Source organism: Falco biarmicus, chromosome 13 (assembly GCF_023638135.1).
Source record: "Falco biarmicus isolate bFalBia1 chromosome 13, bFalBia1.pri, whole genome shotgun sequence".
NCBI classification, from domain to species: domain Eukaryota; kingdom Metazoa; phylum Chordata; class Aves; order Falconiformes; family Falconidae; genus Falco; species Falco biarmicus.
This window is the reverse complement of record NC_079300.1, coordinates 26,414,656-26,440,421: the sequence shown is the minus strand read 5'-3', so window position 1 is coordinate 26,440,421 and position 25,766 is coordinate 26,414,656. Positions and strand designations below refer to the sequence as shown.

The 25,766-nt window shown below is 41.9% G+C and overlaps 3 protein-coding genes across 11 annotated transcripts in view; 2 read left to right on the top strand and 1 right to left on the bottom strand.

The window, feature by feature from the left end:
- The window catches only part of MYO7B (myosin VIIB), a 55,899-nt gene extending 48,411 nt beyond the window's left edge, over positions 1–7,488 (top strand). For all 3 annotated transcript variants that reach the window (XM_056358516.1, XM_056358514.1, XM_056358515.1), the window contains exons 43-49: positions 407–494; positions 1,616–1,722; positions 2,255–2,440; positions 3,281–3,397; positions 4,105–4,188; positions 4,908–5,027; positions 5,783–7,488. In XM_056358516.1, the coding sequence (XP_056214491.1) occupies positions 407–494; positions 1,616–1,722; positions 2,255–2,440; positions 3,281–3,397; positions 4,105–4,188; positions 4,908–5,027; positions 5,783–5,866 (786 nt within the window). In that variant the 3' untranslated portion in view covers positions 5,867–7,488. The remainder of the gene's footprint in view (positions 1–406; positions 495–1,615; positions 1,723–2,254; positions 2,441–3,280; positions 3,398–4,104; positions 4,189–4,907; positions 5,028–5,782) is intronic.
- A 329-nt stretch (positions 7,489–7,817) lies between these two features.
- The window catches only part of LIMS2 (LIM zinc finger domain containing 2), a 33,310-nt gene continuing 15,361 nt past the window's right edge, over positions 7,818–25,766 (bottom strand). For all 4 annotated transcript variants that reach the window (XM_056358537.1, XM_056358536.1, XM_056358538.1 and 1 more), the window contains exons 4-10: positions 25,592–25,712; positions 16,014–16,163; positions 15,010–15,160; positions 13,829–13,921; positions 12,903–12,951; positions 12,641–12,716; positions 7,818–11,841 (exon numbers count right to left, since the gene is read on the bottom strand). In XM_056358537.1, the coding sequence (XP_056214512.1) occupies positions 11,694–11,841; positions 12,641–12,716; positions 12,903–12,951; positions 13,829–13,921; positions 15,010–15,160; positions 16,014–16,163; positions 25,592–25,712 (788 nt within the window). In that variant the 3' untranslated portion in view covers positions 7,818–11,693. The remainder of the gene's footprint in view (positions 11,842–12,640; positions 12,717–12,902; positions 12,952–13,828; positions 13,922–15,009; positions 15,161–16,013; positions 16,164–25,591; positions 25,713–25,766) is intronic.
- GPR17 (G protein-coupled receptor 17) lies at positions 17,866–25,128 on the top strand. 4 transcript variants are annotated; one of them, XR_008825177.1, is made up of 3 exons: positions 17,866–18,230; positions 19,891–19,971; positions 21,847–22,390. XR_008825177.1 is itself a non-coding variant. In XM_056358546.1 (3 exons), exon 3 carries the CDS (start codon positions 22,434–22,436, stop codon positions 23,466–23,468), a length of 1,035 nt encoding a protein of 344 aa, XP_056214521.1. In that variant the 5' UTR covers positions 17,877–18,230; positions 19,891–19,971; positions 22,398–22,433; the 3' UTR covers positions 23,469–25,128. The 4 variants fall into 4 exon arrangements, 2 of the variants coding, with proteins under 2 accessions (XP_056214521.1, XP_056214520.1); XR_008825176.1 differs by having other exon boundaries at positions 17,867–18,230; positions 21,144–22,390; XM_056358546.1 differs by lacking the exon at positions 21,847–22,390 and adding an exon at positions 22,398–25,128 and having other exon boundaries at positions 17,877–18,230.

The window sequence follows — 25,766 nt, the reverse complement described above, 5'->3', positions numbered from 1 at the left end:
AGTTGGTCTCCTCCCTCCTCTCTTCCTTATTTACCAGACCACCTAAACAACCATATATGAAGCCAAGCAATAGAGGAGGTCACTACTGCTTCTGTCTTACTGAGAGGATACAACCTAGATTTGAACTTCTAGCAGCTGACAATTATTTTGAGTCCCTTGAAGGGGCTGAGTGGAGATGCAGAGTTTTTATCAGTCTGCCAGTACGCATGTGGTACTTAAAGCAGGGAAGCAGCAGGCTCCCTTGCAGCTGCTGGGATAATAGCAAACTGTGTGTTGCATACTGCTGTTCTCTCACTGTAGACAGGGAAAGAAAATTCAGCCTGATACTTGGGTATGTTGGCACAGGCAGTATTTTATATCGTCTGCTAATCCCCCTTTCCCCCCTTCATTGCTTGGCCTCTTCCAGGTGATCAGTCAGAATGAAGCAGACTACTTCTTCGACTCACTAAGACAGGTGACAGACTGGAACAGGAGGAACAAACCAGGGAAAGATGGTAAGGAGAATGCCAGCATGACAAAAAGCTGCATGAGCTGCTGTGTTAAACTGGGGAAGCAGCAAATTTATCCAGTAGGATTTACTCTGTCTTGGGAAGTGTAGGGTAGAGCCTTATAATATCATTTTTGTTTGTACACACGTGGTTACTGCCTGCACCAGCAGTGACATTCAGTGACCTGATGCAGCCAAGCACTGGCTAACAAACATCAGAACATCTGGAGACATGTCCCACTCCCCTCCCCCCCCCTCCCCCCCAAAGATTTTTTGACCTGTTGCATGGAAACACGGCTGGATGCACACCAGTTAGGTCGATCCTCTTTCCAGTCCAAGGCTCGTGCGTTGCCAGATCACGTTATCAGCCAACACATGTAAATAGGTTCTTTGCACTGTGTCACTCCCATCTTGGGTTGTTAGGAAATTGTTGTCTAGATCATTACCTGGTGATACCAAAGCACAAGCTGTGTTGCCAGGGGAACACTTGTTAGAATAAAACAACATAAGACTGATGACAGCAAATCTTTGCACTTCACCCCAATGTACAACATACATTTTGAAATCTACATCAAACTCAAACTCCACACCAATTTCATATTCACTTATCCTGATCTTTGCTTATTTCGGGACAGCTGAGATACAACATCCTGAAGCACTATCTACATATCTAAGACTTTATAACTTCCCTCTTCTCCCCACAGCTGATGCAGCCACTAGGAGCTCTAAAAATCACGGTACAAAGATGTGGGTGCACTAAATCAGTTTGTTTCTGTAAACACAGCTGTCAGGGGATGTACCTGCATAACTGTAACAGAATCCAGGCGTGCGGCACATGGGCAGGCAGCTGTCATGAGCACCAATAACAAAGCCTCGTACTGCAGGCATCCTCAGCTTCTTCCCCCATCTCTGAAGAGCCCGCACCTTAGATCACTGCATGATCAGTGTCCAGGAACTGACAATGAATCACATTCTTGGTCATCTAAAATGGCTTTTTGTACTTCTTTGTTAAGTCATTTTGTTACTGTTAAAACCAGAGCTACATTTCTGAAGACACTCAGAAGCCATTTAAAAACTGCAGAACTCTGCAGTGATAATGAGAATACCGACAAGATGTTGTTTCCTCAGGGGCTGCTATGTCTGTGGCTTATGAGGTGTACTTCATGAGAAAGCTGTGGCTGAATGTAACTCCTGGGAAGGACCTGAAAGCTGATTCAATTTTTCATTATCACCAGGTAACCAGCTCCCTAAAGCATAAATATAACGGCAGGCAATGTGATCCAAGAAATACTCCTGAGAAAGTAAGCCTGCTGGAGTATTACCATCTCCCTCACCATGGCCTGCGTTATAGACCCTCCAGAGGAATGCCTCTGGAGGCCAGAGCTCAGCCTCAGGAGCAGATTTATTTCTCATAGTGTTCACACCTTTGCTGTATTAACGGTTGGACTTGCTGATCTTAAAGGTCTTTCCCAACCTAAATGACTCTATGGTTCTATATTGCTTATGCTAGGAGCGCAGCTCCCTTGTCGAATAGTTCCCTGGAGGTGCTCACCTGGTTCCGTAATTGTAGGGAGAATCATAGAAAAGTTTGGGTTGGAAAGGACCTTTAAAGATCATCCAGAGAACCTCCAGAAGGAGCCAAAAGTTCCTGGGATGTCCTTGGACTGTGTTTGGCAAAACTTACGTGCTGACCTCAAAGATTTAGGATGCGTAAGGCAGTGTCTGCTTCAGCCCATTCTGTCTGGATTCAGAGCTGGTCTCTTGTAGGAGCTGCCCAAGTACCTCCGAGGCTACCACAAGTGTTCCAAGGACGAAGCGGTCCAGCTGGCAGGGCTGATTTATAAGGTGCGCTTCAACCATGACCGCACACAGCTGGCAGCTATCCCCAAAATCCTGAAGGAGCTGGTGCCAGACAATCTGCTCCGAGCAATCTCACCAGAGGAGTGGAAGAAGGTAAGAACATCAGCTTTCATTAATTGTACTGCTTCCACAGAGCTTTACGAGAGACAGGCACCGAGCCACACAATGGTTTTGATCTGACGGTCTTTGAAAGCACTATGGAGGGATGCTACTGGGTGTTGTGGGTTTGCCTCTTACAGTCCAGATTTTCCATCTTCTCTATCAAAGCTCTGAAAGGTATCTGCAGGCCTTGACAACTGATTTGAGATGTGCCTCTTTCTCAGAGATACTAATCTATTTTTGCTGCCCAGAAGAAGTTAAGAGATAGGAAAGCCAGTGGTGGGACTGGGGATTTGAGGGTCCCGTAGAGAAACAGAAAATTGAGATGTGTCCTAAATATTTCATAGTTTGGCCAGCAAATCAGTCACCTTGCACCATGCGTGTGTGCCACTCACTGCAAAAGGCTCTTTATCCACCAAAAGGCAAGGAAGTTTCAGCAGGTACTTGCCACTTAGTCCACTGAGGAAGACACAGGACACTGTTTCCAATACAGAGGGAAAATGCACCCTACTTGTTTCAGCAAAAAGCGATACGTGTCTGTGGGTGTCAGACACTGGCTGGCTGAATTTTCTTTCAATCCGTGCTGCCCATCGGCCCTAAAAGCCATTCCCTTGGGCTCCTGGGCTTCCTTCATCCAGGTCATTAGCAAGGAACACTGACGAGGTTCTGGCTCCACCATGCATGGTAGGCCGTTTTCATTTTCACAGTCTTGCATTGCTGTGGGCAAAAGACTGATCTCGGTGATGATCTGATGCTGTCCTTAGTGCTACTGCTGGACATTGGAAACCTGCCTGGCCCCAACTGAATGGGCTTTGTATCCTCTTTTCTAAACAGAGCATTACTGCAGCATATAGTAAACATGAAGGAAAAACTGTGGATGAGGCCAAGATTGCCTTCTTGAAAATGATATACCGGTGGCCAACATTTGGCTCAGCCTTCTTTGAGGTGAAGGTAGGTTTAAAGGACGGTATGAATAGCTTTGGTAGCAGGCTGGCACTGGGGGTATGGACTGACTATAATTCCGTATCTGTGTAAGTGAGAATGCATTATAAAGCTGAATCCCCATCATCTACTGAGAAAAACTCTGTTCCTTGAAGTGGGGAGACGGGCTCTTTATCCATCCCAAACTATGGCTGTTCTTCACTGGCTATGTTGTTATTCCAGTTGTAATACCTAATATCACAACTATGTAGTAGTTGTAGTAGGGGGCTTATAGTTACGTAGATACTTAATTGTCCTGTCATTGTTCTCCACAACAAAATGCTGCCAGATCTTGTATCTCTGGGGACTCTTCCTTCCAAACAGAACTGTACTAATCCTCTCATTCTGCAGTGGATACCCCCAGGAATCATTTCCTACTTGCTACCTTTATTTTCTCCTCCCGAGGCTCTTAAATGGTTTGCAACCAACCATGAAGCCTGTTATCAGACAGCCTAGGAAATAATGGACTTGGTTCTGCTTTTATCTAGCAGCTGCTCAGGTCATCCATGTATGGCCAAAAGAGCCATCCTTAATTACACAATACTGAAGACCTTTATGTTTTAGTGTTTATTTGGTAAAGTGAACAAACAGCAATGGACACTGTTAAAGGTCACTATGCACCTGATGTAGATAATTTCTTCATTTCCTGCTTATCTTGCTCTGTTACTCATTTATAGCAAACCTCGGAGCCAAATTTCCCAGAGATTGTGCTGATTGCAATTAACAAGCAAGGAGTCTCACTGATACATCAGAAGACAAAGGTAACAGTTGCTTCTCAAGAATCTATCTAAGGAAGGATTTAATTGACCATGCTAGCTTAGGGACAGCAACAGGACCATCTCCCTGAACGGCAGGGGAGGAGGGACCCCCTCTCTTCATTTTCTGTGTGAAACCAAAGAAAATGTTACTGCCCCAAATCACTTCTTTGCAGTTTCTACACTGGGAAGGAAACAGTGTAGAGCATCTGAGAAAGAAGTGGTAATCACGATGGAGCTGGGCAAAGCGGTAAGATCAGACGGATGGACGGATGCACAGCGCACTAGGGAACCTGCTTCAGAAAAAAGCTTTGCAGGAGGCCCAAGCTGTCTAAAAGATCAGGTCGAATGACGGTGTTCACCAGCTCTCTAACCCAAACAGTCTGTCCTTACCATGTTCCCAGGCAGATGCATTTATGAATATCACTATTTGCTTTTAATAAGAAAACAAATATCCAGCGAGTTTTAGATTATGTAAATATAATGGCAGTGTGCTAAGGCAAAGATGAATACATAATGAAAGGAAGTCTCGTTAGGGTGATAGACTCACCTGCTTGATGAAAATACAATATGTCACTAGTCTGGATGCAAGACCTACCTTGATCCACTGTGTGTGTAAGTGAAGTCGGAGAGAAAAAGAATGCTCTGGCTCTACAGGTTTTCTTACATAACAGCCCGTTTTCATTTCAGAAATGTTCTGTAGTTCCCTTTGTTTCCCCACACAGGACATTTTAACGGTCTACCCCTTCAACAAAATCTCCAACTGGAGCAGTGGGAGCACATACTTTCACATGACAATAGGGAACCTAGTACGAGGAAGCCGGATCTTATGTGAGACTTCTCTGGTAAGAAGGGTTTTGTCAACTTACAAGAAAGTCCCAATTTTTCCTTTACATCCAGAATTGCTACTAAACAATGGTGCCAAACCAGATGTTAAAACCAGTGCAGATACAAAAAACATTCACTGCTCTGTCAATAAAACCGCAGTTTAGAACTGGCTCAGTGCTAGATCTGATGCAAAGACATAAGCCACAGAGACAAGGAAATATAGTACTTTCCAAATTCTTCCCATACATCAAAATTTTATCTATCCAAGACATTAAGGCTGCACTTAACCACAAAACTACAGAAGAGGCTTTTTGTCTTGCATGGCTTGATCCAGCTATGCAGCAATGCCATCCTTATAAGATTTTAACTTTTCAGTGAGTGGTACCACCTTTTTAAGAATCCGTTTCAGATTGTCCACAGACTCAGACAAGTATCACTGTATTGATATTTAAAGGCAAATTTGTAAAGATAACATAAAAACATTTATGGGCTAACTTCTACAGGAAAGCTTGGGTTCTGAAATACAAGGCGTCAATCTATATAACAAATGACAAGGAGACAGTTAGAGCTATGCTCTGTAAAGTTTGGTAAATCTATGAAGAGAAGAGCAGAGGGAGGAACAGATAAATAATTATCAAAAGTGATAGCTGTTGGAAGAGGAGATGTCCATGCAGAGAAGAACCTAAGAAGACAACAGACCAGGGAGGAACTGATAGTTATTTTTGCTTTGGGAGCTCTCTGAGAGACTTAAGACTTCTTTCTTCTCTGACAGGGTTATAAAATGGATGACCTGTTAACATCCTATGTACGCCTGCTAATGAATGCTGTAAACAAGCAAAAGAACCTCCCAGCCTGAGAGTGGAAACAGAACCCACGACCTGCATCTGTGCCAAACTACCTGTCATTTCATCTCCCAGAGGAAATGCCATTTAAAAAAATACTAATCTGGATGATCAATCTTCTGATCACACACTGAATGAACTGTGCGGCTGAAATATTACAAGCGAAGCTCAAGTGAACACGTGCTTTCAAATATCCATAACACTTGTCTGTCTTAGATGTAGTATGAGAATTCCTTTCAGAGTTTGGATTTAGAGAAAGTTTAGCTGGATTTTAACGTAATATGGGGGCAGAGGAACCCTAATACCAGAGCCTATTCTGATACTCTGCATCTGCTCCATTCTTAAAGACACACACACATTAACAGTTGTCTTCCTTTTGGAAAGAAAGTGTCCCCTTGTTGTATATGCTCTTACCAAATGCATAAACTCCTTGAGTCTTTGCAAACAATGGTAATGTTATTTTTTTCCTCCTATTGGAAACTCTAAGAGTGGAGAAATGCCCTTTAGTAGTAGGATAGCTGGACACCCTGAAAGGAAAGATGCTGGGTTTCATCACTAGCTTAGGTGCTGCAAGTTACAGTAGACTATGACAGCCAGTGACTGTCACAATATAACTGTCATTCCTGTGTGCTGCTAACTTAGCAGGCTGTCCACTGGTTTACCATTGCCTTGGTTAAATTAAATATTTTCTTTCTTCCACACTTTATAATGCACTTGGAAATTAAAAACTGCTTTGCACTATGCCATTTCTAGTAAGCGTAAACGCTGAAGCGAGTCTTGATTTTGAGTCCATTACTTTTAGTCAGCTGCTCCCATTTCAAGTTATAGATGTTCTATTCAGTGCAAATCAGAATCAAAGAACTCAGTCTAACAGACCTCTGTTCCAAAGAGGCTTTTCTGCTCTATAAAAATGTTCTCAGCTCGGAGTTATGCAAACATTCATTCATGAGACAAGAGTAATAGCTTTAATTTCTCCTGATCTTTTCTATTTCCTGTTTAGTAACCGCTTTGAGTGGTAAAATTTGATTCAGCACTTGTTCATGTCTCAGACCTTCGTAAACACGCAACTTTGGTCCTATAGGAACCCGAGCGTACATGGAGCGTGTAAAGCATATACGCACTGTAGTGGTAGTAAGCTTAGATGCTTACCCCGTCAGGGAACACGCGCTCCTTCCTCAATGACAAGCCCTCCCTTGCTCGCAGTGAAACATGGACACGTCTTAAAGCATTTACATCAAGTTCCTTGAGACACAACCTGGCAGTGCTGGAAAAGCAGCTCTGCTAGGTCTCTCAAATTTGCCAATGTACGCACAATGGTTCTCTTGTTCCCTCAGATGTGTGTGTGTGAAATTCAGACACTCATGGGAGTTCTGTACATGGGTGGCAGGGGAGAGCCCCGCTGTCTCTGTGCATCTAAATGAGTGCCACACTTGTCAGGATAGTTGATCCTTTTGCATGCAATTAGATGTTCCTGCTGTTATGTCCATTGCTGGCAATGGAAATGTTTGAGACCAATGACTTTGATGTCTGATCTAACTGGCTGTAAGAAGAATTCAATACTTCACCTGTACAAAAAGAAATCCTGCAGCCAAACTGTACCGTTTCTGGTTTTTAAATAAACACTGCAGAAAATCAACCACAACGTCTTTTTTAACAAGAAAATGGAATATTCGCTCTGGATCTATGCAACCCAAACCTACCAAACATCCACTACAGCCTGTAAATGATCACAGCACCCCATCTACGTGTCATATACACAACACAATTCACATAGTACAGCCTCTAACAGGATGATGTCCCTTTCTGCACATCATCAACCAACACATCACCACAGAAGCAGCACAGATCCAAAATGTGAATTCACCATGACAGCACCATCAGATTTGGGCAATTCCCAGAGTTCCTCAGAGTGCATTATGTTCTCTGGCTCAGCGTTGCACATTTTTTACTGTACAATATACAACCTTTTAATATTTGGTTTTTGTGTGAAGATTTAAAATTTATTACAGTTAACTTCATTACAGGAACATGAAAAGGTACGGTGTTACAACATTTCAATCCACAATCATATTTTGGTTAGACAGCACAAGCAATGTGTGATAAACGAGACATCCACGCGGTGCAGAACCCACACTGCTCATCAAGGCCTGAACCAAGGCCAGTAGCTGCTAATTCTTTTACTTAGTCCATACCATCCTCAGCACTTAATAGTGCTTTACAGACTAGTACAACCACACTTATTACATGTTCACCTGCAACCTATTCCTTCACCATCCAACCACTTTTCAAAAAAGTAGTCAGCCACATCATCTCATACAAAACACACCGCATCTAGAAACTCTCTGTACAGAAGGCCGAACAATATTTCCCTACATTGCACAGACTGCTGTAAAAATAAAGACCATGATGCAAACCCTAGAGAGCAGATTAGGTTGCTATAAAGAAAGATTGTAAGTGATTTAACATACCCTTTGAATACAAACAAGCTTCATGTAATGTGGTTTCTAAAAGCAAAACCATTTTCAAGTGTACTCAGTGAATATTAGTGATTTTAATTCAGTATGTATAAATATGAATGTAAACTATAAATGTATATAATGAGGCAACAGCTTTCAGTAGATGTAGACTTCTAAGCCAAGTTCAACCTTGATACAAATCTATACTCCCCAGCGGTGTGACACCTAGGATGAATTTGGCCAGCATGTCTATTTGCAGCAGTGGAAAAAAGCATGCCGCTCGTTTCTGACTGAGACATTGACTTCATTTCAAAAAAACAACCAAACCCCACCTGCCAGCCGATCAACACACTAAGGAGAATTCCTAAGTCTGCATTATATTCTACTTAGTTTTTAAAAAGCGGGCTCAAAGTAGAGGAAGATGCATTTATTTAAACTATTTCTAGTTATTTCTCCTACTCCTTCAATTCCACTGTCCCACAAAAGGAACATCACTAATCACTACCGTAACTGCACATTGCAGGCTGCTATGAGCAGGAGTATGAGAAAAGTAATTATAAAAAATTAATAATTTAAGAGATACTAAAAGAACATTACACTCCACTAATACAGAGGTCAGGGATTATGATGACAATTTCCCTCCCTTAATTTTGGGAAATGCTCTGAAGGACATAATCCAAATCCTAGAAAATGGAACAGCTTACCAAAGAGAATGATATCAAATATCCTTTTAACACTGAAGCTTACTAGGTCTGCTGAATTTCTAACATGGGACAAAGCGAGAGCACACACTAATCTCTGCTTGCAGTACAAAAGTAATTCCGTTCACCTCTACGTACATGCATTTTCCACTGCTGAATTTGGAGAGTGGCCACTGAAAGAATATCACCTATCGCCTGCTAGATACATAGTCTTTCCATATTTGCCAGCAGCTATGCGGCTGTGTGTTCCCTCACCATCTTCCCACCAGGCTGAAGATACACAGCTGCTCAGATCTAGCATTAGACGTGGCCTGAGACTGATTATAGGAACAGACCGGAATGCTTTATGCTGAGAAGAAACTGCAAAACATACTGACCTGCACCTACACCGGTAGCTCTTGTGGCTTACGCTGTGAAAAAAGATGCCAAAGAACAGGCTTACAGGACCGGTCTTCGCAGTGGCCACGTACTCCTGCACCAAAAGACATGTTGCTCTTTGTGCCCTTAACTAAAAGGCCATTTAAAGGCTGGCGGGAGAAGAGTGACTAGCCACATGTTCTCCTAAAGCAGTGACAAAAGCAGCTACTATTACTGTAATCTACAGTGCACGTCGGTCAGAAAAGGATGGGAGAAATACTGTTAAAGTGAGGCCTCTCCCCTCATCAGCATTATAGTGGGTGCAGTATACCCCAGCTAAAAGTTTATGGGAACTCACAGAAACAAAAAGCAAAGCAGCTGAAGGAAATGGAATTAGCAAAGCCAGTATACCTAAGAGATGGCCTTGCAGGTGGGAGACCTGCACACAGTTAACCGGGACTTCCCACCGCTGCTGTGATACCGCCGGTAGCTTTTCATGGGTAGTAGCTACAGCAAGCGCGTTAACAGCTACCAGTGCTTTAGCTACCACCTTGTTTAGATCTATTCTGAGCCAAGCGTGATGGCAGCGAGGACAATTTTACGGTAGATTATTGCCCCAGTCCAGTCGCTGCTCACACATACAAGTGAGGAAGCTTAAACTTCTTGCTAATTCGCCTGGGGCCGCAGGTGGTGCCTAGGCCCAGCTGCCGTGTTCCTTTGACCCACTGAACTAGCCGTTTTTTGGAAGATTTAAATCATGCAAGGGAAAGAAGTCCTCCAGTGCCTTTCATCCTGTCCACCTTGCAAAAGGGCAGGCACAGTCTCCAACTATTCATGGAAAGGGATTTTGAGGCTGCTCAGCTTAGTTTGGCACAAGAAACTAGAGGTGACACCTCCAGAGGTCTCAGAAGCACACTGTGATTATACGACACACAAGTGGACTCAGAAACAGCACTGTTAATGGCTCACCCCTAAAGAAATATTGAGAATGTTCAAAACAAATAAATTTCTCAGCACCTTGGGTTGTACTAGCAGAGACAGTAGGACCAGTGAAACTTCACTAGTGAGAGGCAAAACTACAGAGCAGAACTATGTGCTTAAGATGTACAGATTCACGTCTGAGGTCCTGACTTTACACTCAGGTCTTTAGGTACACTTCTTAAGAAGAAAGGTGATGGGAAATTATTATTTGGGTGAAAATTTTAAGAAAAATACTCCCTGGGTTTCTTCTGGATAAGAACACATTTGCTACAAACTGTAAATATTAGTAACCACTTCATGTAATTGGGCTTTCTGGAGCATGACCAACAAGCATATACTCATCTTCCAAATAAAGTGAGAAGGCCAGAAAAAGTGAACCGCTTGAATTGGTACCATATTATCAATTTGATTTCATCGTGCAAAAGAACAACCAAGACCCAGTCACATTGCCTCAAGAAATGTCAGCTATGCCAGTGGATAGGACATGTTTTATGTTGACCCCTAAAAGCTCTAGTATCCATGTAGCAGTAGTAGAGAACAAACTGAGAAAATTATAGTGTCGGTTTCTAACAAAATCTTTTGTTTCCCATAGCCACCTCCCCCTTAAGGAGGGCCCAACTATTCCGAAGAGGCTGGCATGACCTTGACAAGTGAAATCTCCTCAGTACTGAACAGGGAAGCAGCAAAACAAACTTTTTCAGCTTCAAACGCTGGACCTAAGCCAGACAAGCAGGCAGTGCAGATGCCATAACCATTGGTTCCTGGGCTTTCCCAGTAAGCCTGCCAACCAGAAGGACTGTACAGCACCTGTATATGCTCAGCAGGGATGCAGAGAAAGACCAGAATATTTTGCATGTAGCAAAGAGTGACAGCTTTCAGAATATTTGCCTACATATTAAAAAAATAAAAAACGTCTTCACCCAGGGTGAGAAGATAAATTTTTATGCTTTAACTGAAAAAGAGCAAATCACACATTTCTTCCACCCCTACACTCCACCACTGTTTCCAAATTCTTTAGACTACAGAGGAATGGAGAACTACAATTCAACTGAGGAAGGGAAGACCGTGTACAATTCCACAAAGGCAGAATAAGTTGTTATTGGCAAATTAATAACCAGCCTGTAAACTGCTCAATCAGAAAGTCATCTTCTTCTTTCTGCCAGTGTTGACAGACAATTGCTTGAGAAAAAGGGATAGTCAAGATGCAAGCTACATTACCAGAAGCAAGGCAAGGTACTACTTATCTTTGGTTTCACTTGTTCCTAGTAATTGTCTCTGTAATCAACGGCTGCTGTGAGCAGTCGCTTATGACTGTCAGAGTGCAGTCAGTAGACTGACAGACCTGTTTAAGCAGAGTTTAAATCCAGAGCTTTGGGATGTGCCTTCTTGGATGCCAGCTCTGACAACTTCTTCAGGCGTTTCTTCAGCTCCAGAGGGAACTTCTCATAGCACTTCTTGCATACAGGCTTCATGTCAAATTCCACAAACTTATTCCTTTAACACAAAGAACAGCAGCTATTAAAGTGGTATTTGCAAACTATGTGCTTCACTAAATCAAGTTTCCATGCACCTATGTAAATGCTGCTGTTTGTTTTCTACCGCCCATACAAAACAACTCACTCCCCCGTCTGGTCATGTAAGTACAGAGACTGGGTTCTCATCAGGGAACTAGGGTCTTTAGTATTGCGAGTTCAATAAGGAGCAAAGTTTTGCTATATATTTGTATGTAACAGTCTAGAATAATAATGTTGTTATAGAATGGAAATCTCACTTCAAAGGTCCTCTTTGTGATGAGTTAGAGCTCCTTCATATACAAGGCCAGTGGGGCCAATCCATCACAGTAGGATCAGGGTTTGAAGCGGAGGAAGGATAAATGCAGGATCGCTTTCTTTTCTGTCCTTCTACATACTGGAGGTAACTAGTGTAACATTTTCTTTCAAAATAATCTACACAACTGTAAATACTGTCACTGAGGGGAGCATCCAGTCTAAGGAGACATGGAGGCACAGGTAGTTCAGGACAGGCAGTTACTTTAAGTGTAGACCCTTCCCTCTGTACTGCTGAATGAGTTCTCCTCTTACCAACCTACTTAGAGAACAGATTAATGAAGGAAAAGAAATTAGAGGGGATGCTGAGCCCCCGCTCCCTTTTAGTTCTGAAATCAGTGGAATTATAAGCACAGAGAAAAAGCACACTGCCCCTCAGAGAGGCACTGACTCAGGGCTCCCCCAAGCTGATACCCTGCCTTAAGGGCAAACATCTCATATGGTCCAAAATATAAACACTGACTTACTTCAGTGTAAGCTTGATGTTGCAGGTGGAGCACGAGAAGCAATTCACACACCAGGCCTTGTTAAGAGCTGATACCACTGCAAAAGCAAAAGCACAAAATAAGAGGAAACTGTCGGAATATTTGAATTCGGATTTGTATCCAAATTCAAATGAGGCCAGATGTGAAAAGAAACACTAGTGCCTTGCAACTGTGGTACTGCAACAGCTGCACTAACAAATGGAACAAGGACAGCAACCCAAAACAAGGAGAGAACAAATCTTACCGTCTCCCTCTATCACGTGGCTGCAGTTGTAGCACACATCTCCAAAGAGCTGCACAGCAAAAAAAATAAGAACAGGAACTCATGTTACTGACTGCTCTTGCTCCCCAAATTACACAGCTGGTGTGAACATTAAATCCTAACAATCAAAGAATTCCCAGACACTGCAGTAGCCCCCAAATATACCAATTTAAATCTTCTGAATAACTTCTCATACACTTGCCAAATAGTCTATGTTCCTTTGGATCTCATACCACTAAGTACTACAAAACCTTTTTTGTTGATGCCTCACACTCTACCACTGTTATGTGATCTTAAAGTCCCGTACAGGTGGCAATTTGGAGAAAAGAGGATCGGTGAAGTATGATACTTACTGTAGACAAACATCTCCTGATGCTTAACTATAAACATAAAAATAAAACCTAGAGCCACTCTCAAAACAGTAACAATTATCTCTGAAGAAATAGACCGCTTTATCTGACAGAAGAAAATACCAAATTCATAGCTGTGCAGTAGACTCATACAGAAAATATACGTTTGGGTTGGCTTTTGAAACATATTTCTCTTATGCTTTAGACAGGACATTTATCTTAGGCCCATGGAAGCAAGTAATTGTCAAAGAAGTCCGCACAAATAGTTTTGGAGTAAAATTACAGAGATTCTAATCACAACCCACAGCCAGTATTTTTTTCTGTCAATGGCAAAAAGAAAAATCATTATCCCCATGGAACTTCTATCCTGTTCTTAGCATCACCTTTCAGACCTACCAAGAAAAACTAGTTTTTCTATTAAATTTCACTAATATCTCAATATTGTATTGCCTCTACAAATTCAGATTATGCAAAATCTGCATAGCTTTGCATATGTAAAATGCAAAAAAGCATTTGTCAGTCAGAGCAAGTACCTGCAGTCTAGATGGCAGAATTTACCTGGTTATAGTGAGTTTCACAATAAGCCAGTCCTTTTTTCTCATAGTGTCGGTGCCCCAAGAATGGCTTCTCACATTTGGCACAAACAAAATGCTGCAAAAGACAAAAAAATAAGACATTTATTGGCAGGCAAAGCGACCTCTCCATCACCAAGGGAAAACTTGCATGGCTACAAATCATGGTTCAATACAAGATAATCATTGAATCACAGAACGGTTTGGCTTGGAAGGGACCTTGAAGATCATCCATTCCCAGCCCCCCTGCCACGGGCAGGGACACCCCCCACCAGCCCAGGCTGCTCCCAGCCCCGTCCAGCCTGGCCTTGGGCACTGCCAGGGATGGGGCACCCACAGCTGCTCTGGGCAGCCTGGGCCAGCGCCTCGCCACCCTCACAGGGGAGAATTTCTTCCTAACACCTCATCTAAATCTACCCTCTTTCATTTTAAAACTTTTACCCCTTAATGCTTTAATGAAGGAAGAAAAATCTTTATGGAAAGAATAGAAAAGAGGAAATATTTAATTTACTATAGTAATTAAGGATTGCATTAAAGATAGGTAGAAAACCTGCTGAATGGACAACTGTCTTGTGTCTATACTGACAGACTTGTGGACTATCATCTTGTTTGTTTCAGAGAAGAGAAGGAGCTTCAAATGAGCATCATCATCTCTCTCCGTTCAAGCCCTTAGGAGGCTTAAATCACTAAAAAACTTCAGAGCAAGCTGTGACAACTCAGCTGAAAGATATAAAAACAATGAGCTGAAAAAGCTTAAAAAGCAAGAATTGCACTGGCTCTGCCTACATTACAAATTCCAACACACTTATGAATCTGTTAACTGGGGTTGGAGGTGATATATCTAAGTACCTCGCAGTAAACAGGTAAAGTTATTATTAAGTAAATGCCGTTCAGTAAACCATATTCTGCAAGAATCTTTACAACACAACTCGGGCATTTTAAAACTAAGGTTATTACTGTTGTGAAAGCAGAGCTTTCTTAAGCAACCTTGATGACCCTGCCGTACTCATTCACTCACATATGGTGAAGGCAATCTGAAACACAAGCAATTGTTTTTTGTCTGAATTCCTGTATTACAGATCACAGAAACGTCTACAGCTTCCAAACAATACTAGCCCTCTTCCAAAATGGCTCCTGAAGGAAGTTTCAGGTTCAAAGAGACCTCACCTCGACATGCCACTGCTTTCCCAGAGCATTGACCACTCGTCCCTCGATGGGCCTGCGGCAGGCTCCACAGATGGGGATCCCCATCTTGTCGTGGCAGGGCAGGCAATACAGTTCTCCCTTCAGTTCCCGGGCCTCAGCAGTCAGCTCCTTCCTGCAAACACAAACATATCCCTCAAGTAAGAACACCAAGCGAAGCTCTTTAATTCCGGAGGTGACGTTTTGGAAGACTAAACTTGAAAGTTAACATACTTCAGCAACTTTCGTGCTACAAATGCAGAGTTGTTAAATTAAGCTAGTGAAATACTGTTTTCAACTCATCTTTCTAAAACTGCTTTCTCAGTTTGCCTGACAAGAGAACTCACGTGGAGTATAATGTCTTTGGCTAGATACTCTAGCAGAAATAGGAGGTGTGCTTACATGGAAAAATGCAGTGTCATATGAAAAATCCAGCTCTCTTTGAATGGGATAGCTCAGGTACCAGGACCGTCCTAGTTGTGCTCAGCACCGAGCCATTTACTTTATTCTTCAGCACCGTTGCCCATTCTAGGGCAGTGCTGTGCTCCAGTTACACTGCCTTCGTGGCAAATAGGTCAGGCAGGTATCGGCATGGAAATGGACTTTGTCAGGCAGAAGACTGACGCAGCTCACCAGGTCATCTTTTTTTTCTACCTAGGAATGCAACGTGAAACTATTTTGAACAGCCTGGCAACAGCTACCTTTGGACAACACTATTACTGTAATCTACACAAGCCTTTCAGATAACTTCATACCAAGGAACTATTTTCAGGAACTATTTTCATTTTAAGCATAAAATACTGTCGTTCAAGTTTAGGATTAAAAAAACATTGAATGGCAAAATAAAACTACAGTGCCTGTAGGTTTTCTAAATTTCTTTTGATTTCTCCTGACACAATTTCTTTTTGTTCAACAATGTGAAGGCAGCAAAGTTTAGGCCTTGGAAAGGATTGTCCTTTCTTGTCAGAGTTTAGGATACGAGAACATACCCACAGTGGGTGCAGTTGAAGTGATCTGGATGGTAGGAATCATTCCTAAACATCAGAGGCTGCTCATCGATTATCAAGTGGCACTTCTGACAGATGTACTTGCCCAGTCCCTTAGCTTTTTCACGGTTATGGCATGGCCTGCACAGATGCCTGGTTGAACAAAGTAAAGAAAAGAAAATATTAAGAAATTCTTTCTCCTAAAACAATGTATAGTGCATGATGTAGGATGTACTCTACGTTAGAGAATAAGTGTCTTCTGAGGTCAGACTAAACATAATTTAGTTTAGCGTCTTGTCTTTCACACCAGTTGCACAGAAAAGGATACGTGGATAGAGTAGTCACAGAGTTCTATTTCCCTAGAACACTCCTCCAATATTCCCTGATCTACATCCCATCAAGGATATCAGTCTTATTCTTCCAGGCATCCTTTCCAGTTCTTCTAGATCCTTTTTGAGAGGTGGGCAAGGAAAGGTGGCAACACCCTCTCTCTATTACTAACTATGGGATCCAGCCATGCTAACGGCATTACAGCAACTGGGAAGGAGTCAAGAAAAGAGAATAAAGAATATTAAACCAGAGCACATTGCTTGAATGTTTTTACCACGACTGGATTCCTTGGTCTTCAGTAGTTGGGACGAACAAGAGACCACTGAATACTAGCTCTTCTGCCTACAAATTCCTTCTAGTTCTAAGTTAAAGAAAATAAAGAACTACGCAATTTTATGTGGTAAATGTTACTGTTTCCTATCACATGTTCTAGAAGATATTATAAGTACAGTTCTGAGCAGGTAGGTAAGCCAAATTTCTGGTAGAAAAGCCTGAGCAAAGGCATAAAAAAACCTCTGTAAAGGCTGACAGAATCCAACAGTTCTATCCCAGTATTTCTCCGAGGAGAAGCTGTTCGGTTTACTTGCCTATTACCTACCCCTCTAGCTGCAATGCTGCAGGCTGGGGAGAATTTATGGTAACAGGAAAATGGCAGGGGAATGACTTCTGGGGGTTTCTTTGTCACAAAACAGACAAGCCTGCTTAATTCCTTTCACTGTATCGCTATGTGAAACACTCACTCAGATTTACAGGTCATTCTCAAAAGACATCAGACAAAAGGAGAAGTTCAAATCTACAAAAAGAGTAGATTTATGGCTGAAGTAGTGGGTTCTTTGCAGAGCCCCTTCCAAAATTCTGCTGTGATGAATCACTTACCCTTAGATCTGTGAAATGAGGGTAAGAATACAACACAGATGTTGTTGTGAGACCTCAAACATTTATGACCCTCAGCTGGCAGGCGCCTGTCTAAGTGCTAAGTATCATTATTATTCTCTCCAAATCTGAGTCCTCCTGTCAGCAAGTGTCTCTCTCCAGGGCTGGAACTACTGTCTGCCCAGACGGAGTCCAGAAAAAGCAGACAGCACCCCATTATAAAGAAACATGCAGCTGTGCTCATCTCAGCATAAAGGCATCAATTTTATTCGGCACTGTCAAATGCAGAGTAATTATACGGGGCAGGACATAGGGACCCTGAAGCAAGTGTCCTGAAAGAGACCCCTCTCATTCAGCTGAATAAGATGCCTTCAGCCATTTGCACTGATAAACCATTATCAGCCCCTCCCCGCTCACAAACCCTCGCTGCCATCCCATAGACCCTCCTCTATTGCAAGCAAAGGGAAGTGTTGGACAGGCTAAGCTGTTACCATAGCAGCCGCCCCTCTCCCTCTCCCCCTCCCCACTCCCACCATTATGGAATTATCCCATTCTGAAATGTCCTGTTGTGTCTATTAATACCAGACTTCCCCTAAACAATGCTTCTCTCCACCCTCCTAAAATAATCAGGGGACTCCAAGAAGTCTGTGTTCAGGGCTGGGAGTTCAGTAGCAGCCTTTAGTAAGCACCATGAACACTGGAATATTCATAAGGTATATTCATATCTATAACAGCAGCAGCAACCCCAGTGCCAAGAGCTCAGCTGGGATGAAGACTGCTCCTCAGTGCTGGGGTGTCCTCTCTGTTGTGTGACTGAGCTGATAATGCGCTATCAGAGCTAGAAGAGCACTATATAGAGGGGCTCCCCTTAGCAACTCTGCAACCGTGCTCTTTTTGGATCATCTTCTTGTTTTCACCGTTGCTGCTTCTATTTGGTTTGCTCTCATCAGAAGGAGTTCCTTGAGATTTTCCCCGAAAGGACCCTACACTCCACCCACAGGACTGCACTGTAAAGAGGTAAGAGACAAAATTCTGTTAGCAGAACAATGAAGGAGCTTTCCTAACAGCATTAGTTTTAGATGGTGTCAGTGAGGTAGAAAGACGCACACACAGAGAGATGTGGATGAATATAATGGAAATGTTTGCAACTAAGAACAGGCAGCATTTTTTGAACTTCAAGAAATAATTTCCTTACTCTTCTTTACATCGCTCCTCCAAAGCATAGAAGTTTTCAAACTTCTGCACCTGATGTACATCCATTTGTGCCAGGAAAGCCGACAGTTGTATGGTATGTCCATTGCTCTCTGACACTGCTTTGATGTTTACAAATATTCCAGCTGAAGGGTGGGAAGCTCAGCAGGGAGCAATTTTTAGGAGAATAATTTCAGTCAGAAGTGGACTATTTCTCATGAATAGTACTTTCAGTGAAAGATAGGAGACACTCCCATTTGACAGGACACTACAACCACAATCATACAACCCCACAAACTAGCATAATCCCAAACCAGAATGAGAGCAAGAACAGTAATTTATGACATCCACTATAAACCCTAAAATACAGTTCAGATTTATCTGCAGCGGGCTTCAAACTAGCCAGGTAACTAACTTAAGATTAACTAAATATTTCTTCTGCTTATTGTTTCATTAATGACAGATACAGCAGCTGCTGAAAGAGTAATCAGTAATTATGTCTATTGTGGATTGTTGTCTTGTTTCTCAGCAGAAGAGAAACAGAGCATAAAATATGGTCAGTGTGCATGCATTTCAAATGAGCAGCGACATCCTCATTACAGCTCAGCCCTGGGAGGCCTGGGATAATAGTTGGTTCCAAATAGTGCTCTGTTTAGCAATACGTAAATCACTAAATATCCACACAACACCAAGAGTGCAATCCAAGTGGAAAACATTGGACAATGAACCAGGCTCCTAAAGGAGTTTTCTGCCTGCAGAGTCAAAGCCTCTTGCACCATACAGCTTAGCACAATCTACACATTCTAGGTAAATTGTGAAAGTTTCTAGTTTGCTCTTAGCATTCATACAGACAAGTACAACAAGCTTTCAAGGACTTTGGGTGCTTTTTTGTAAGCATAACAAACCAAAAAGAAAGAAAAAACTAAAAATCAAACACATTTATTTTAAACTGATAGGATAAACCCAGCCAAAATAGAAGTAGAACTGTAAATAACAGCAAAGGACTTTCCACACTGTCTACAGAACACACTATCAAAGAACTATTACTTTTGTAAAGTTGTCGCATTTTGTTGAAAACAGATCAATTCTAAAAAAAACCCCCAACAATTAATTATAGTGACATGTCAGCTCTTTTCCTAACCTACCCAAGTACTACATCACAATTTTACATGAATCAACAGAACTGTAAAAACAAACAAACAAACAAAAACCAACTTGATTAAAATTCCCTTCTAATTTAAAACCTAACAAAATTAGGGAGAGGCCCACTTCCCTTTTCTATGATTTCTGACCAGGCAATGAAAAATACCTCCCTTCACCTTGCTTTTGTAAAAAGTACATTAGGTAGTAGCAGCTCTCCTGTGAAGGCACTCATTTGAAAAGACTGAATTAATTTTATCATTAGTTCCAAGCCTCTCCCTTCCTGACACTGACATACTGGGCTTCTAGATAGCTCTGACATTCTCCTTTCCACTCCACCCCACAGTGTTCTGCAGTGAAAGCATGCCCATCTAGAAATCAAGAGCAGACTCAACGCCGTCATCAGTGAGGACAATACTCTGGACTTGTAAGTCTTGGCCGTTCCAAGTCTGGTACTGACACTCAATCTGAATCCCAAAGATCCTCCTTAGGAAATCAGCTCAAATAGAATTGGTTCAATGTATCATGCTGCTAAACCCCTAATATTTAGCTTGTAAACAGGGAAAAAGTGCTTACTGCTTTGCCTCCTGAACGGCTATAAATCATTAAGACAACAGACATCCCTTGCCTGTTCCATCAGACAGCCCTTGCTTCTGCCTTTTCAGCTGGTCCAAGCAGCCTTTACTGCTTTCTCAGTGGTGTCACAACCACGTACTGCTTAGCCATCAGACCACCCCATCACTGACATGTGAATATAAAGATCACCTGTTCATATTTTTTGCAGATGAAAAGCATATTTAAACATAAAAAGGCTAAATAGCCAGAACATTAGGTGACAGGTACCACTGTAAATTAACAGCCAGTAAAAAGGCATGGTCTCATTGTATTTCTCCTTTGGTATGCAATAGAAAAACACATATTTAAACTACTTCCATCCAGGGAGGACAAGTATTTGAGCATTCAACATTACTGTCACATATAAACTTCAGCATCTTGTGTTCAAAAATACTTGCAGGTTTTACTTTGTAAGGGACAAACAAACACTAGAAACAAAAATTGCTAGTTCCTCTGCAAACCCAGGAAATTCACACTGAAAACTGCAACGAGGAATTTTCCTTTTGTACATGAAAGCAAGATTTCGCATGTATTTGTATAGATAAAATGTCCCTTGGGAAAAAAGGGCTGTACAGTCTTCCTTACACATGCACTTCTAGTAATCTCAAGGTAGTAACTGTTGCCATCTCTTGGACCACGAAGAAGCATGCAGCCCGCTGTAGGCAATGAGTACCCATACACTCAAACCTAGATTCTTTTTTTTTTGCCATAAACATGCAGGGTATCTAGGCAATGCATGGAGTAAGACGGCCCCTCTGTGGCCATATGAAGAAATTTCAGTTTCTGAATTTCACTGCGTTTCCCTTCTGTTGACTTTTCTCTCTTCATCTGTGAACTAGACAGAGGTGGTCCAGCATACTAATCTCTAGCTACTATAGTTTTCTGTCCACCTGAAAGTGATAGCAGTCAAACAAAAGATGGTAATTACCTTGGATTTTTGTTTACATTTTCCGATATATTGGTCTGCTCTTCATCCCATTTCAGTTGCTTGATTAGCCACCAATATTTTTAGACATCTGAATAATCAGTTCTGCTGGGACGCTGGATGCATTGCGTAATGCATTGGATCAACTGTCTAATGATGTAAGATTTCAACATAGCTTCTGCCCAAGACCAAAAATTTTGTCAAACAACATCAGCAACGATGTTAAAATTTTAATCTCAGTAGAGGAAAATGGAGGGTATTGAATGTTACGGAGAAATGGTCCGTCAGTACAAAATGTGATGATGAGCACAATGGAGAGGAATCCAAGAAACAGAGACAATGCTGGAAACTCGGCCTGCCTGTATATCCCTACCACCTACACCCACAGATGAGGAATGTGTAAAAAAACACGGGTAGGTGCCCAGAAAATCTTACCATTTTTTGTTGGTGCTGCTCAGGACCCTGCAGGCAACAGACTGGCAAAGCTAGGCTCAGTTTTACTAAGCTGCTGCTTGGAAAAGGCCCTGGATAAGTTACAGCGGAGTTCAGGCTTTTGAGGGAGGAAGAGAGAGAAGAAAGCTGCAGGGAAGCATGACACTTTGACAAGTAATCAGCAGCACGGGCATTACTAATAATCTTTTCTGAGTCAATTCAGTACTTTCTGCAGTTCAAATGAGATGTTGCTACCCATCTGAATAGTTTCCTCCTATATTGGAACTAGATGCTTAAATAAGGGACTTTAGACTGAAATAATCCTCAAAGATTTTTCAGGATCCCTGCGGGTTTTTTAATAACAGCAATACAAGACCTGTCCTCCACCTCTTCTAGGAACAAGACAGATATTCTAAGGTAGGCCACCTTACAACAGATACTTGTGCTCAGAAAAGCTGACTTGTTCTTCAGTCCTGAATCAGGCTTTCAAATTAAACATAACAAATATTTTCTAGCTAGACATACAGAACCCATTTCCACTCTTCCATTATCCAGACACATAAGCATTTCACTACTCTGTTATTCAAATGAACTCAGCATAGGTTGAAGACAAGCTCATAATCAGCTAGCTAGCTCGTTACAGTGGTTCCTTCAGCAGAAATTAATGGTCTGGAAAACCCAGACGAGCAGAAGGTATTCAGAATTTTAATACAAGGGTTTAAACTCAGATCTACCTGTCATATTAAACACCAATATAGCAAGCAGTAGACATCACTGATTTCCATGTGTGGTCTTTTGGGTGGGTCGTTTGGGTTTGAGTTTTGGGTTTCTTTCTTCACAAAATCAGGCTCTGTTGTAATAGACTGTCTCAATTCTTTCAGGTTTGGGGTTTTTTTTCTTCAAAACTGTGGTGAAAAATGAATGGCCCAGCAGATCCCTCAAGCCTACTCTTCAATTGCTCAAATCAATCAAATTTCTCTTTGGAAACATCAGAGCAATGTGGCAAAGAGACACACCTCGAGAACATCCTTTTTGCCACTTTCTACTTCCTGGACTTCATCCTGGCTTTTGTTGGCAATGCCCTGGCTCTTTGGCTCTTCCTGCGGGACCAAAAGTCAGGCACACCTGCCAACATTTTCCTGATGCACCTCGCTGTGGCTGACCTGTCCTTTGTGTTGGTACTTCCCACCCGGCTGGTGTACCATTTTTCTGGCAATCACTGGCCATTCGGTGAGATCCCATGCAGACTCACTGGCTTCCTTTTTTACCTCAACATGTACGCCAGTATCTACTTCCTCATGTGTATCAGCGTTGACCGTTTCCTAGCCATTGTGCACCCTGTGAAATCCATCAAGCTCCGCAGGTCGCTTTATGCCCATTTGGCCTGTGCCTTTCTATGGGTTGTAGTTGGGGTTGCAATGGCACCTCTGCTGCTCAGTGTGCAGACAGTTGAGATGAAAAACACAACCATCTGCCTGCAGCTCTACAGGGAAAAGGCATCACGTCATGCCCTTGTGTCCTTAGCAGTGGCATTCACCTTCCCATTTGTTACTACAGTGACTTGCTACTTATTAATCATCCAAAGCCTGAAGAGCGGGAACAGAGTTGAGAAACACCTGAAGGAAAAAGCTATCAAAATGATCATCATGGTCCTGATGATCTTTCTGATTTGCTTTGTACCTTATCACGTCAATCGCTACATTTACATTCTCCATTACAATGGGACCAAAACTTCCTGTGAAACACAGCGTATTCTAGCCCTCAGCAACCGCATCACTTCCTGCCTCACGAGCCTGAATGGTGCCCTGGACCCAGTCATGTATTTTTTTGTAGCTGAGAAATTCCGTGAGGCTTTGTGCAATCTCTTTTGTGTTAAAAAGACTGTAATGTTGCCTCAAACATATGAGGGTAAGACAAATGAAAGCTCACTAAGTGCTAAATCAGAACTGTGAATGTGACTTTTGTCACTGCTTTGACTTAAGAACACTCTGTTCCACCAAAATAAGGTAAGGGTGCAAATATACGGTGAGATAGTCCACCGAGAGTCAAACTCATCCTGAGGAGAGAAGATCTGTTGTTTTAATGGGACTGCAATTAGCAAGAACTCCTCTAACAACAGAGATCACATGTTCTTGTCTTACTGTAACTGCAAACAAAAGTAGTTCTACTGATTTCCAAGATGTGAAACTGAGGACTGAACACTTGGGAATAAGGAAGAGAGCAAAGATGCTATTAAATGGATGTTTTAGGAAAAAAAAAAAAAAAAAAAAAAAGCAAAAAAAAGAAATTAATTCTCAAAGTCAGATTCTTCCTCTGCACAATGCATACAGCCTACTTTAAAATTTTACATTGCTCCAGCAGTAGAGACCCACTCCCCAGATAGACCTGCCTGATGAAAAGCCAGCATGCTTGCACATCTTGTTCAAGTCTCCAAATTCAAAGCGTTTATACATAGTAGACAGAAAATTGGTACTAAATGGTGGCAAGAAAAAAAGACTGAAGTGCTGCAATGCACCCAACCTGGACTGGAGTTAAGATAGGACTTTCAATTTTTTTTACTTCTTCCCAACATTCAGAGCTGCAGATGAGCACTAAACTTCACACAACCTTTTCTGTCTCGCCTCTGCCATTGTCTCAAAGCTGCAGGCAGAGGCAGGACAACATTTAGTACACTGCCTCTTTTATGTAGTTCCCTGAAAACATCAGATATCCCGATAACCCTCAAACTACAGAATGGAAAAGGGCTGTTTAGGAATACAGCATTCATCTTTACTACATACTGAATCATAAAAATATGAACAAGTTTACTTTGTCCAGAAGAGACTCCTACCTCTGAGGTGTTTTACAACTATTTTTTGTGATATATCTAGCAAGACTATTCCTTCACTACAGACAAAATAGAGATTATCTTAACTATCCTTACTGATACAAATTGCATCCAGCAGAATATATCTGGAAAGGACAGGCACACTAGGGGAAACCAGGTACAATGAGAAGCGGGAAAAAGAACCCAAGAGTTCCCAGTAATATTTACTAGAAGACTGCTTCGATGCTATGAAGGTAAATATTATAGGAAATCATGTGACAGGTGAACTGTATTTTTATGTACAGACATATACATACATATCTCTTTTCTGTGCTTTTGGGAATGAGCTCCTTACTCTTTCAGATTTGGTCCACAAATTATGAAATCAAATGTACTTTATCCTACTTGAACTGCTTTAATCCTGACTGCTTTCCCAAAACAGCCTAGGTGCTATCACAACAGCCCATTCTAACAAGCTTAGGTGTTGAAAGAAAATTATGCCCAACTCCAAATACTAAGGCAGAGAAGCTCATGCAGGATGGAAGAGGGAATTGAGAGGGCTCCCTGCTGGACAGGGTACAAGTATATAACCTTTCCTTCCCTTCCTCACCATTTAGCTAGTGAGAATATAAACTCTAGGAAACTACTAGGCTTTGCTCTAGACATATGAAAGCCTGAAATTAACTATGACTTGCACAACACTCTGCTAACTACTGGATCGTTTTATTTCTTACCATGGTATGCTTTTGTACAGGTTCCCTTTTATGTTTTTATTTCTTACTTCTTAATTAAATGCATTAATCAAACCTCTAGGACTCATTTTTATATTTCGGTATATAAAATGAATGTTTTCTGAAGACCAGGGGGATCACATTCTGAACAGGATTTGCTGTAATCCTCCCGTTATTCTTTTGGCCTTTTGCTATATCTTGACTTCCTGCTCAGCAGCTTACTTGGTAAATACCTTGCCCAAGATCACAAAATCCCTTTTTCTCACTTGCTATTCAGCCTTTTGCCTGAAATCCCTTTCATTTCCAGAACCCACCTGCTAGCTACTAAAATTTGAGTTTCTGCTTTCTACATGTTTCATTGGATGAGGAATTCTGTTCTTCATCCCATTTCCCACCTCCTAAAAGACTATTTCTTAAAGCTTCTTCTGTACCTTTCCAAGCTTTACCTCTCGTGTACAACTAACTGACCACTCTCAACATCTCGCTACTGTATCAATAACATTCTGATAAAACTTTCAGAGCTCCTGCTCTATCTTACCTGCCAGCATTCTTCACAAAACCCAGGTCAGCAAGTGCTACATCACAGAGCTCACAGCGGAAACATTCTGGGTGCCAGTTATTGTTCATCGCCTTGATAACACGTCCAATAATGAATTCACCTGCAAAAGGAAAGCAACACCTTGAGATGCATGCAGAAAGCAGTCTTATCAAAA